This window comes from Malaclemys terrapin, chromosome 22 (genome assembly GCF_027887155.1).
Source record: "Malaclemys terrapin pileata isolate rMalTer1 chromosome 22, rMalTer1.hap1, whole genome shotgun sequence".
In the NCBI taxonomy this organism is placed as follows: Eukaryota; Metazoa; Chordata; order Testudines; family Emydidae; genus Malaclemys; species Malaclemys terrapin.
The window spans coordinates 12105948-12120314 of record NC_071526.1 but is presented as its reverse complement, the minus strand read 5'-3'; the positions used below and the strand labels follow the sequence as shown (position 1 = coordinate 12120314).

The window sequence follows — 14367 nt, the reverse complement described above, 5'->3', positions numbered from 1 at the left end:
TTGCTATACTCAAGCCTTTACAAATTTAACAGTTATATGAAATGAATAGTTGAAAAGGGGTGAGAAAAAGACCCCCCAATACAACAGACTACAAACCAGGACTGCCTGAAAGTTATTCACTGAAAAATTTCTTCTGGTGTAGTCTCAGATCTTCTTCATATATTTCAGACAGCTCATGCAATTTACAACTAGTACAAATTTCACTTCTGAAATTTGTATTTTAGTGTGAAGATTACAGTATTAGTTTGTAAACTTCAAACCTTAATCTTTAATTTGAAATTTTATTCAAACAATGTCATGAAAACAGCCAATGCTGCTCAGATTAAAACTCATTGCTAGAGAGAAGCTATTTATTTGAAATAAGTGCTAGTGTTATTCCAGATTGTGACTTGCTGCCATCAGCATCTGAGTAAGTGAACAACATTTGAAAGGAAGATTTCTATTTCTGGTTGAAAGAGACAGTCTTCTTCTGTATGCATTTGACATTACAGCTGCCACTCAAATTATTATGCCTTTCAGTTTGTCAACTACAAGTTTTAATGCCAGCTATTCAAAAAAGCTATCCAAAATACTAGACTGACTGTGGTAAGACTACAGATTAACTGTAAAACAAGGAAAGATGCCATTTTTCACATCAACTTGTGTAGAAAGGAAAAAACCAAAAGTAGATCTGATAAGTAGAAAGCCAATACGGTTTTCCAAATGTGAACAACGCAATAAAAACCTATATTCCAAGTACAGGACACAAAAGGAAATTTAAAAGAACATTAACTCTTGTTCATAGATGCAACTTCAAAACGAAGTTTCTTTCCATATCTATGCATGAACCTCCCAATAGGCCTGCTATTGCTGAATACACTTTGGCTCCAAAAACAGTTGGGCCCAAGGAAACTCTGTTCACAGGTATTTCAAGGTGGGATGACCAGTGGAACAGACGACAGCTGTGGTCATTCTAAGTCAGAAAGTGCTTTCAGGATATAGCAAAAATCCTGTACATTTTATTCTCAATTCACAGTTATTTAAACAGATGGAACATAGAAAATTTAAGGCAGGACGGTGAGGTGTACGAATAAAACATCTTTCCCCCCAAATACACAACAGGTGTCAGTCTTCCCTCACCATACACACATTCTCAAATGATAATGTCTTCAAACAAATCTGATAGCAGCTGTCTAGAAGACTTTTAAGAGCATTGCTATATTTTTTGCATTTATCTTGTTAGAGTATTAGTGGGATATTATACTCCTAAATGTTGAATTTTATATTCCTTCATACTTAAATATTTTGTGCAGTGTTCCTGACAAAAAAAATGAAATATGTAAGTTCTGTAATACACTGCAATTCTAGTTATAACATCCAATTGTCCTCTAACAAGTTTCAAGCTATAGCAATACAAAATTCATTTTAAGAGGCTCTTCAAGAGCAGAAGTGTCAAAACATGTAAAACTTTCAGACTCTAAATAAGCTTTCATAATGTACATTTGAAGATAGATGTGTAAGCATTTAAAAGGCACATAATGGATAAACATCTATGCTGTTTCAGTGACACCTGTATTTACCACTAGTCCTAATCTGAACACACAGCTACTTTATCCATTGTGGTTGAAGATTTTCATTAAAATTAAGTTGGGTGCGTGGACTTTTGGATTTAATCCTAGTCACGTGGAATAGAAGTTCCAGTAGAGCTGTCTGTTACTGCTGAAACAAATCTTTCTGCTGCAATTGTTATGGATTGCAGCTCCGCCCCCCCCTTAAAAAAAAAAAAATTTATTTCACTTCTACAGAATCTGCATTAGGTGCAAATTCTAGTTTACCACAGAAAAGCCTAATTCCCACCCTCCTCACCGCTCCAAAGATGTATATACATATTGTTTTGCAGTATGCACATGTTCCTGCAGCTTAGCCTTCAGAAAGCTTGCACAAGAGGGGCTTATTTGCTCTCAAAGCAGATGTGTGCATTGGGGATGGATAATGGTGTCTGTATATTTGTGTAAGTCAGCCCCTGCAAACATTCTCTCTTTCCTTGGCCATGTCCTGGTAATCCTCTTCCTGGCTGAAAGTCCCCACAGAACAGCCTTTTCAACATTTTTTCCCCATTGGAGCAAGAACTAGGGTACCATCTTCACTCTTGCAACGTTGTGGGTTTGTGCTCAGCTTTTCTGGCTTGCTCAGATGCACCAGTCAAGTTAAAGTCATGCTACAGTTGACTTCAATTGAGCTGGCTTTTCAAAATAAACACTTTCTATTTGGAGTTTGATAGATTTGATATTTTTAGAACAAACTGCACTATAACCACTGAATCAGTTTTGGTTTTTAACACTGTACAATTTTCCAAATAGTCAATTTCTCTTTTGCTGTTAATATCTGAAAAACAATTCATTATAAGTATAGGCCCCAATCTTATCTATATGCTTAAAATTCCTTTAAGCCTCTACACTTTTGTTTTCAAGACTGGGAGTCCATAGTAAATTTTATCAGGACATTATTTCCCCTTTTTGTACAAGTTCTGATCATTTAATAAAGCATTGTATGCTCTACTATTGCCAAAAGCCATCTCAGGCTTTGAGAGGTTGATGAAAAGAAAAAATAGAATTCTAACAGTAAAAATTAATTTTTATGTAATTTACCAGATAAATGCCTTTGTTACAGTGCATGACATGGTAAGTGTAAGTAATTGCTAGCTGTTACCTAGAAATTTTGTTCCCTCATGCATCTTTAAATTCTGGTTAACAACCCATGATTTGTCTACTGCATTATCTCAAATATGACAAATGGGGAAATCTGTATATTTGTTGAGCAATCTTGATCATGGAAATTAGGATAAATCTATTTTGCACTATTAGGCCAAAGATACACTTAACATTATTTCACCCATTAACCCTCTTAAGAAAAAAAAAAAAAAAAAAAAAAAAAAAAAGTACATTGGTATCTAGACAGACAAAATAAATGGATTCCTGTTCTACTTTACCACTAAAACCTTAAAGAAGCACCTTACTTCAGAGGATGCATGGCCTTGTTCCTAACGCTGCTCTAGAATCAAATTCTAAAGCTACAATAACTCCAGTGGATCAATATTTCCTTCATTTTTTTTTTTATTACAGCATGTTTGCTAAATTTACAGCAAGCACAAAATAAGCTGGGTCTTTAGTTATTTTGATCAAAACATTGATGTTTTAAAGGTAGTACACAATATTTGTTAAAAAGAACATATAAAAATACCTTTTTAGAAGCCCCTATATGAAAGAAAATACAAAGTTTAATCCCACAACTTTTCTCTGCTAGAGCTGCACGCTACTGCTAGTTTTAAATAGACTTTGTTGTTTTTAAACTATACATCCAGGAAAGTCTACAAAATTAAAGGAACGTGCATATAAATGATTGCATAGCAGAACATGAACATTAACTGCAAAGAGTAAAGAAAAAAAGTTAGAAATACTATCAAGTATACAAAGGTTCTAGAATCAACCCCTTAAGCACATTCAACAGCCAGTATTGCTGTCTGTTTCCTCAAAGGCCCTGCTGAAATTACTAAAACCAAAACCTAAAAGTAATTCTCTAAAAAGGAAACTTTTTCACCAACATCTTCATACACTACTATATAGACAGCAAGGAACATAAGGTGTTTGACACTGGCTTGTTTTTTTCCTATTTAAATTCAAAGCCAGAAGCCATTTTCTTAACAAAACATCTTGCCTTCCAGAGAAATACTTGTGAGATTACATACTGGTATTGTACTATTTTTCACATCAGTTTACTCAAGATACTGTATTTGTGATAAACAAAATAGCTAGAGATGCAGCTCTAATTCACACCCAACTTGAAAGATTTGTCCTTAAGTAATTTAAAATGAAACCTTGTAACCAAAGCCATATCCAGTCTGGGGACGAAGGGATGTAATTTAGGCTTGTTTGACTAGATAAATTTTGAAGTGTAAAAGCAATCCTTTAGTTATTCACAAATAGAGAGATGGCTAGAGTTTGATATCTATGAATGCACCAACTAACCACAAGAGTAATTGGCATAAAAGTTTAGTTCTTATATACTGTACACACACAACTTGAAACAATCTACTTGCATCTAACAGCAGGAAACTAAGCAATTTATGATTAACTGCTCACTAAAATTTAGAATAGATACAAAAACTGAATAAAATGTACACACATTAACCTAATATTGTAGCTGCTCTGTCATTTGCTTAAATGTGACCTTAATATTTTCAAATGTATGTGTTTTTGTTAAACAGCTAATATTAGCAGCCGGGTAAAAACAACGAAAGCCCTCTCCTGACAACAATCATGACACTGCATGATCCCCCATGAATCCTCAAGATGGTGACTCCCCCATATACTATACGCAATGTTAGTACCATCTCTCCAGATGGTGGGGTTAACAAGAAACTTCAACACCATGTGTCTACTTGCTGTAGGTGGGCATGAAAAAATAGAGATTTCCTCCCTTTAAACAATGGAAACATAATGTTGCCAGTCTATTTCACAGCAGACAGCATTGCACTACAACTGCCTTGTTTTCCATTCAGATTGCAAACTTTTAATATTGAAGAACAAGTTAAACTGCTAGTTTAACGGCTCCACACCAATTTGTACCAATTTCTCTGTGGGTGTGAAATTTGTAATAGGACAATGTTGCAAATTATGGTCAATCAAGTTATCACCAATATTTTAAGCATCAAAAAATGCAAATCTTTACAAAAATATACATAGACACCACAATCAAATCAATAGCTGCCCATGACATTTCACGAAGTGGACTCTCTTAGTGGCTTCTCAACACTGTTATTTTAATTATAACCATTGCCTGCTACAGGGAAAACTGACAAAAAGAGAAGTTCTTTTTAGCACTGTTGCAACATCATATTCCTGATAATTTAAGAAAACTGAACTGTGTGTAAATGAATGATTCATGCCTAAAAACAAGATGGTTACACTGTTAGTGGCCACTGGACTTGGGACTAGTCCATGACCGTGATCTGGATTTTGACCTAGATCTAGAGTGTGATCTTGACTGAGATTTGGATCTAGCTGGTTCTTTTTTTCTCGGTTCCTTTTCATATCTTGAGCTGGACTTATACTGTGTTTTAGTATCTGTTTTAGAGGTGCCTCTAGATTTGGTGTGAGATGCAGACCTAGAACGTGATTTAGCCTTCATTTCTTTCTTGGGCTGTGACTTGGATCGTGATCTTGAATTGGACTTAGATCTTGAAAAAGATCGATTGCGGTGTTTGAACCTATCAGAATAAAGGGGAGAGAGATTTGAATATAAAAATGCTATTCTTAGACATCTAGTACATTTTTTTAAACCATTTTTGCAGGAGTAAATTTTTTAATCTAAAGTTAAGGATTATAGTAATCTAGTTCTGAATTTAAATGGTGTAAAATTTTTTTTTTTTTACCTATCATTGTCCGAACGGCTCCTGCTACGCCGAGGTCTTCCAGTAGGTCTACTGCTAAAAAGGTACATCAGAAAAAGTAAACGGTGACAAATACCTTTGTATTTATATAGATGATTAATAAGTTTAGTTTTTTTGAGATGTGCATTTGCTTTTAATTCTTTAATATGAAGCACAGAATTGTATTTCATTCAATATTTCAGTTTTGATGAAGCATGCAAAATACAGTAACTCCCACGCATGTGATTACAAAGTGAGCATACAAAAAAAGTATTCAAAATGTTAACAACTAAATAGTCAGTATGTTTTTTCTTCTCCAACTGACTGCTGTGTAGTTGAAGTCAAACACTACACTTACTTTCTAGGACTATAAGATCTTCTATAGTTGTAATCAAAAGAACGACTTCTAGACCTCCTCCTTTCATAACTCCGGCTTCTAGATCGCCTATATCTGTCATAGTCATCATAGCGAGAAGAACTGTACACGTTTCTCCCTTCCTTGGCTTTCATTTGATTTGGAGCTGCAGAAAAATAGCAATATTTAACATTTTTGTTTAAAAAAACAAAAACAAATGCAACTTTCTAATTTCTAGATCAGTCCTCCTTGCTCCTTCCTTTGAATTTCAATTATGCATTAGTGGGGGCACCTATGTTTTCAAAAATCAATTTAACTGGGCTCAATTCCTGAGTCAACACAATGCATTTTGATGAAGACTAGAAAGGACACATGTGAGAGACGTAAAAGTGGTTGCACACCATCTTTATGCCCCATTACTACTGTTTAGAGCAGCCTTGGGGCTGCTGCAAGTTGTGTCCAGTTGCCAGCTGCGAATGATGATTTAGGTAACAGAGTATTGCCTGGATGTAGCAGTGCTTCAGCCATACCCCTGCCCACATATACCAACTGATAGTGAAGAGCTGGCTATACTGGTTCTAGCCCATTGGAGAAAATCTTATAATCTTCAATTGGCCTGTTAGTAGAGCTTCATGGCCCTATTATGTCTTGATATTTCTGAATTCAGTTAAGAGGACAGTCAACTAGAAATCTAGTCAATTTTTAAAGAAATCGGCAAAAAGCTTCAGGTATTACACCCACCCCACACAGTCTGCTGATTTTCCCAGTCTTTAAAAAAAAACAAACAAAAAAAAAAACACAATGAAAAGTTTCTCCTTTTTCGCAGACCAACAACAGATTCTATACAGGGAAAGTGGTGAAACTGATTATACACAAGGTAAACAAGAGTGAAGTATAAATTGATTATGACCCTTTCAACCAAAATTCGCAGGAAATAGGCTTGGTCCTGTTCTATTTCCCCACCCCCAAAAGGGGGCAAGGAGAGATGAGAAATAGCAGCACATTACTTCTACTATATTGTATTTTCCCCTTTAATTAAATGCACCCCTCATCCAAATATGAAGCAATATTGGGTATATTAACCTCACACTGCTATGCTTCAATGCATATTTTAAACATTTTCCATGTTGCAATGAAGCCAGTGTCTGGAATCACACTTGTGATGTGTGCACTAGCAGTTATCAAATGCATGGTAAAGGGTTAATTCATTTTCCTAAAGAAACTTAAGGCAATGTTATATCCCACCCCTTGGCCAAAAAAACCACAAACATTCAGGACTGAATTTTGTCCTTGCATGCATACAATTCCCACTGACTTCAAGGACTGCATGCAATTATTTTGGGAGAACATAATAGGTATATTGTTTCTCTGATACTTTGTACTGCAAGATCCTTGGGCCGACACATCAGACAAATAAGACTAAAGTGGCATATACATGTTTTAGAATACTAACATGTTACAAGTTTCTTGTAATGCACTCTTAAAATCAGCCATTTTCTGAAGAATAATATTTAATACAACCATACTAGTTCAGTTTTTGTAACTCTAAAACAGGAATAAGACTACTTACTTTCAATTATATGCTAAACTCCAAAGATTTCTTATACATATTAAGTATCATTTTGTATTAAGAACCATCAACGCATTTCATTTTGATGTTGAAACAAAGTAAATTATATAATTTATTAGGGCTGTTGATTAATCGCAGTTAACTTACACGATTAACTCAAAAAATTAATTTCAATTAATTGCACTGTTAAACAATAGAATACCAATTGAAATTTATTAAATATTTCAGACTTTTTTCTACATTTTCAAATATATTGATTTCTATTACAACACAGAATACAAAGTGTACAGTGTTCACTTTATATTGTTTTTGATTACTATTTTATCATTTTTACAGTGCAAATATTTCTATTTTTCAATTCACCTCATACAAGTACTGTAGGGCAATCTCTTTATCCTGAAAGTGTAACTTACAAAATGCACATTTTTTTTGTTACATGAGTGCACTCAAAAACAAAACAATGTAAAACTTTAGAGCCTACAAGTCCTACTTCTTGTTCAGCCAATCGCTAAGACAAACAAGTTTGCTGCTTGCTTCTTATTTACAATGTCACCTGAAAGTGAGAACAGGCATTCGTATGGCACTTTTGTAGCCGGCGAGGTATTTACATGACAGATATGCTAAACATTCGTATGCCCCTTCATGTTTTGGCCACCATTCCAGAGGACATGCTTCCATGCTCGTTAAAAAAAAAAAATAATAAAAAAAAAATACACCTCTACCCAGATATAATGCAACCTGATCGAAAACAAATTCAGACATAACGCAGTAAAGCAGTGCTCCGGGGGAGAGATGGGTAAGGGGCTGTGCACTCGGGCGGATCAAAGCAAGTTCGATATAACGCGGTAAGATTTTTTGGCTCCCGGGTACAGCATTATATAGGGGTAGAGGTGTAATGTGTTAATTACATTTGACTGAACTCCTTGCGGAAGAATTGTATGTCTCCTGTTCTGATTTACCTGCATTCTGCCATATATTTTGTTATAGCAGTCTCGGAACACATTCATTTTAAGAACACTTTCACAGCAGATTTGACAAAATGCAAAAGAGGTACCAATGAGAGATTTATAAAAATTAGCTACAGCACTGGACCCAAGGTTTAAGAATCTGAAGTGCCATCCAAAAACTGAGAGGGACGAGGCGTGGACAGTGCTTTCAGAAGTCTTAAAAGAGCAACACTCCAATGCGGAAACTACAGAACCCAAATCAACCTACCTATCAACCTGGTGGCATCTGACTCAGATGATGAAAATGAACATACGTTGGTCCACTCTGCTGTTATTGAGCAGAACCTGTCAGAACCAGAACCTCTGGAATGGTGGTTGAAGCATGAAAGGACATATGAATCATTAGCACATCTGGCACGGAAATACCTTGTGACGCCGGCTACAACAGTGCCATGTGAATGCCTGTTCTCACTTTCAGGTGACATTGTAAACAAGAAGTGAGCAGCATTATCCCCTGCAAATGTAACCAAACTTGTTTGTCTGAGCGATTGGCAGAAATAGGAATGAGTGGACTTGTAGGCTCTAAAGTTTTAGATTTTTTTGTTTTTGAATGCAGTTATTTTTTGTACATAATTTGACATTTGTAAGTTCAACTTTCATGATAAAGAGACTGCACCACAGTACTTGTATTAGATGAATTGAAAAATACTATTGCTTTTGTTTTACAGTGCAAATATTTGTAATAAAAATATAAAGTAAACACTGTATACTTGGTAGTCTATGTTGTAATTGAAATCAATAGATTTGAAAATGTAGACAACTTTAAATAAATATTTAAGGAAAGGGTATTCTATTACTAACAATTCAATTAGTTTTTTTTCCAATCGCCTGACAGCCCTATAATTTATATTAAAATAGCGTACAGATGCTTCCCGACTTACGCAAGGCGTTCCGTTCTGACTATCCTAATATTAAGGATATAACTACATACTGATACTACACACAAAGGCACTTACTTTTCCGATCACCCTGCGCAAACTGGATTTCTATCTGACGGCCACAAATCCACTTCCGGTCCAAATTATGGAGGGCATCTTCAGCATCACGGACATCTTCAAATGTGCTAAGTGTTAAGGTACTTGGGAATTTGAGTAGTTAACAACTTCAAATTGACAGCTTTTCCTCGATTTTTTTAATCTTGCTATAGGGCACACTAAAAACTGTCTCCCATTAACTGTAAGGTTGTAGGAGAATTTTTGGAGAGAGGAATACAATACAAATCTTGTGATATAGGTACAACCAAGAGTATTTATCCTTTAGTGAACAATCACCATGTAACTCCATAGCCTTCTTTTCTCCTATACATACTGATGTATCAAAAATAGTTAAAGAAGGTTAGTTATTAGTGATCTGATTCTCTAGGTTTGCCTTACCAAAAAAAAAAGGAGGGGGGGGGGGGAGAATGCTCTCTTAAAATGCTCAAGCAACATTAGTAAAAAGTGAAAATTCTGCATTCATTACATTACTGTATTCATGAAACTTATTCCCCTTTTCACCTACTCCTTTAAAACTGATTATGACTTTCGGCAATTGTTACTCAAATATAGACCATCGTATTCTATTAAAGAATAACGCATATACTGAAACATTACGCTATGGATTAGATGTTCAATAATGTAATCATCAATATCTTTAATCCATAAGACTGTTCATTGTAATTCACTTATATTCCACTGTCTAGCGGATTCGAAAGAATAATTCATCTGTATTGGTCTGCATACCAACTTCGTCCATCATCTCCTGGGTACCATATAGGTACACTTATCTTGATAAATAAACCAAGAATGAATGCATTTCATTCAAGACAGTTACAATTTAAATACCACCCACAAGTGAAATATTACAGGTTCTGTCAACAGACTAAACCAGAATAATTTATCAAGTTACCACTTACACAAGAAACAGAAAAAAAAACTGTTATTCTGTAGGATACATCAGGTATGACTCCTTTAATCTTGGCCACCATTCAACTTCATCTTGACCTTTAACTCTTTAAGTGCTTGTCAGAAGGACTTGTCATGAGATGCTTGGTCAAAAATGACAGATGGCTTTATCTTTTACTTTGAAAAACAACCTTTTCCCCCTTTTGTAGATAAAGCGAAGCTTTGTCTCCCATTATGGCTTGTCCTTCTTCCAGCTTTTCTTTACTTTTTCTTTTCCCAAACTCTCCCTTCTCTTCAAGCCTGATCCTTAAGAGGTCTTTGGCTTGTCTACTTGCCTTAATTGTTGAACTCTACTCTAAAGGTTCTTTCATGCTTTCTCTTTGGGGTCGCCATTACTGTACAGCTTTACATTCTCTGAGGCAACAACAGAGGACAGTAAATTAGGGGACAATATTAAAGAAAGAAGTTTACCTCATTTTTTATACAAACTGTTTTTGATCAAGTGATTCCAGTTTCCATGTTTTTAAATTAACAATGAATACCAGCCACAATTTGCTAAGCACAAGAACAAGTTTACTTTCAGTATCAGTTATATTAAAAATGTGGTAGACACTTCTGAGTCAGTGATAATTTTCATTTAAATCATATAGTATCAATTTGAGTGACAGATATTCAACAAAATAGCTCTTATCTTACTGGATCTGGTTTAAAGTTTTGCAAAAAAAGTAAAGAGCAATTTGCGAGGAGTTAATCTTCAAAAAAAATGGAACACACCACAATAAGACATTTAATAGAAACAACACAAAAGTAAACTGCTTTTTCATTTAGATTTGTTACCTCTTACACAAACTTGAATTTCAAACTTCAACACCCCTCACTAATCAGCCATCTGAAGAAAGGATATTGAACGTAAGCAAATCCTCTTGGACGACGAGTGTAGAAATCAAGTGGAACGTACACATCAACTATCGGCCCATAACGACCAAACTCACGACGCAAGTCTTCAGACCTGAAATACCATAAATACATTTTTATATATTCTCTCACTTTTTACATTTAAGTTGCAAACTGAAAGAAACTACTGAAAAATCTTGAATCAAATAATATGGCCAAAGCATGCTTTCAGAACTAACTAGATGATGAAGTACAAAAAAAAAAAAAAAACTAAAAAAAATTCGGAGTAATCTTGTGATAAAATTAATCAGAATAAATTAAAAACCTGGTCTGAATCATACATCAACTATAGGGGCTTCGCTAAAACTCCCAAGGTGTTTAGAATCTTGGAATAATTAAAATTTTATATTAGCACCTTGGAATCTGAAAACTCAGTGCAATTCAATATTGGGCAAGTGTAAATGGAGAAAATACATGTAATGGTGTATTTAGTAAACAGTACTGAATTATTGAAGGTGGGTGGGAAAGAAGAAGAAACAGCAGATCTGGTACAAAAAAAATTAAGAAAAAGCTTCTCTAAGACTTCTAATTCCACATTTTTGCACCATGAAAACAGAAAGTTACAACACTTGGAAACTCAAGAAAGAACCTCAAAAATAATCATTCTATCTCACAAGGTGAATTTCAGACACATCAAACAACCAAAACTAGTCTAAAGCAGCCATTCAAGCCATTAAGAGAGTTAATTGCTTCATGGAGGTGATCTAACAAAAAAAGAGTATAATTCTGTTCAATAGGTCTATGCTATTTGGAATCATCCCTTCTTCCCCTCCAACAACATCAACTCTCTCATACAGATTTCACTGAATGTTATTTTATATGCATAAAATAGTCATGGCTGGGAAAGTCAATGACGAAAAGTTACCACTATTTCTCTCTCTTCCTCACAGTCTGGGGAAGAATGCATGACACACACCAGTCATCAGAACACAGGAGGTAAACAAAGATTCAATAGGAAAACTCAACATCATGGTATCGGTACAAAGGGCAGAGTTTTCACAGCACATTACAGAAAGGGACCAAATAGGTTCCCCATTCTCTTCAAAATTTATATGTAATAGTTTTCTTCCTCAACCGTTCTGGTCATTAAATAAATTTCACTCTAAAACTAATCACAAGTATAATCACAGAGGAAAGACAGGTGATCACACAAAAAAAAAGCTTTCACACATAACCTGTTTCCAATTCAGAACTATTAGTATCATAGGGAAAAAATGCAACTCCTACTCCATTCCATCATTTCTACTTCAATGTTATTTATTGCATGACTCCTTTAGGGTAGATTATTTTCCTGACAGCAAGTTAAACAATATATCCTTAGACCTTAATCCTGCATTCCACAAAAGCAACACTCTTACTGACTTAAATAGGATTGAGAGAGAAATCTGACCTTTAATATATAAATGTACTTAATACAAACTACATCCTCAAAAACACTTTAACGTAACAAATAAAAACTACAACGTTCATAATAAATGTCAGAAGGAGATATTAAGAAGGTATCAGGGAGAGGTGATAGAATAAGCAGTTTGCTAAAAATACCCAGACTACAAATGAGAAAAATATATGTTGTACTTCCACTGCTTGATGAAATAAAAGTTACAGCAGTCTTATGTATTTGGAACGTGGGCACTTTTACTTTAGACAATTGTGAAATGTGACTTCAGACAACTCCTCCCCTTATTTATTTCTAATGATTGAAAACTCACAAATCAACACCTTACAGAACCATTCGTGCAGTAACATCCTAGCCAAATAGGAACAACACCACGCGCGGGTGTTGGGGGCGCGCAGCTTCTGTACACTAAGACCCTCCGGTGCTTTTTCAACTCACGGCAATCGCCGTTTCTGCTGAGGCTCTACTCTACCCTCAAGGGGCACGTATTTGAAGCCAGCGGTTGTTGGGCAGCTACACGTGATGGGGCGCACATGTCCTGGAGCACAGACTGAGGCCGCCGGGTTACTCGCACAACCCCTGCCTCGTGCCGAGCCAGCGCAAGGGACTCCGCGGGGTCTCTACGGCTCTCCTGCTTTGCCTAAGTTTCCCCTCCCTGGTTTTGTTTCGCTGTTTTCTGGACTCAGTGCGCCGGGTGAAGCGGCTGTGAGCCGGGGCGGGAGGGGGGAAACGGAAGGCATGCGAAGCATGGAGGCTGTGAGAAGGATGGGGAAGAAGGAAACGGCCTGGGTCTCCTTTCCCCTGCCTCAGGGAACCCCCTCCCATGTGGTAGCTGGCTGCGCGGCCTAGCGAGCCCGCCAAAGCCTGCGCAGCCCTCGCGCCACGCTCCCGCCCGCCGCCCCTCCCAGCGCCCCCGCCCGCCAGTCTGCCCGAGCCCCCTTCCCTGGATCCCCCCCGCACTTACACACACCTGGTGTCGTCGGCCACATTCCGCACGAACAGCGAGGTGTTGGGGGGGCGCAGGTAGCGGGACATGGCGGCGGCTCCCAGGCAGGGCCCAGACGCAGAGGAGAAAAGAGGAGCGAAGCGACTCTCCTGAGAGAGACAGCGCCACCACTATCAACGGCCTCGCCGCCTCTCGCGAGACTGCGGGGGGGCTTCCGGCGAGAGCGCAGCCCGAACGAGGAGGAGGGGAGGTGGAAGAAAGAGAGCAGGCGCCAAACTGCCGCCCCGTAACCACACCTTGTTTTGCGCATGCGCCAAACTGCCGCCCCCGTAACCACACCTTGTTTTGCGCATGCGCCACGTCCTCTCTAGGCGGTGCGCACGCGTCGAACCCTCTATGCTTCTTGCTTCGCCACCAGCTCTTGAGATCCTCCCGCTTTTTTTCCGCGCATGCACCGCCCACCCGCCACTTATCCAGCGCATGCGCTGAACGATGCCGCCGGCTCAACCCGCGCTTGCTGTCTCGCGCGGCAGTAGCGTTCTGTTGGCTGGGTGCGCGCCGCCCGATCCCTTTCCCGCCCGAACAGAGCTGAGGCGCTGAGCGCGCGCCTGACTCTCCCCTCTCAGGCGAGGAATGGGGAAGGTGGTGAGAGGGGAACCGGCGCCTGAGGGGCAGTATCAGCCATGGTGCTGGCCGCTGCTGTGAGGGGCAGAGAGCCCCCACCCCATTACTGTAAAGCATCACACCCCTCAGTCTAGCCAGACAATAAACCAGGACAGCCCTGCCTTAAAGCAAGGGCAGAGTGGTGCACAGGTAGGTGCAGTGATGCAGGGTAACGGTGCCCACTGC

General features: G+C 37.9%; 1 protein-coding gene across 4 annotated transcripts; it reads right to left on the bottom strand.

The window, feature by feature from the left end:
- Positions 1-978: 978 nt before the first annotated feature.
- On the bottom strand, positions 979-13723 carry SRSF10 (serine and arginine rich splicing factor 10). 4 transcript variants are annotated; one of them, XM_054011599.1, is made up of 6 exons: positions 13543-13723; positions 11127-11231; positions 9296-9399; positions 5766-5928; positions 5411-5464; positions 979-5245 (listed from the first exon to the last, which is right to left on the bottom strand). In XM_054011599.1, exons 1-6 carry the CDS (start codon positions 13605-13607, stop codon positions 4948-4950), a joined length of 789 nt encoding a protein of 262 aa, XP_053867574.1. In that variant the 5' UTR covers positions 13608-13723; the 3' UTR covers positions 979-4947. The 4 variants fall into 4 exon arrangements, with proteins under 4 accessions (XP_053867574.1, XP_053867575.1, XP_053867572.1 ...); XM_054011600.1 differs by having other exon boundaries at positions 5411-5461; XM_054011597.1 differs by having other exon boundaries at positions 13537-13722.
- Positions 13724-14367: the final 644 nt, after the last annotated feature.

Coding starts and splice junctions, on each gene's coding strand:
- SRSF10 (XM_054011597.1), bottom strand. CDS start 13,607: ATGTCCCGCTACCTGCGCCCCCCCAACACCTCGCTGTTCGTGCGGAAT. Junction 11,232..13,536: donor GCCGACGACACCAGGTGTGT/GTAAGTGCGGGG, acceptor ATGGTATTTCAG/GTCTGAAGACTTGCGTCGTG. Junction 5,465..5,765: donor AGATCTTATAGTCCTAGAAA/GTAAGTGTAGTG, acceptor GTACCTTTTTAG/CAGTAGACCTACTGGAAGAC.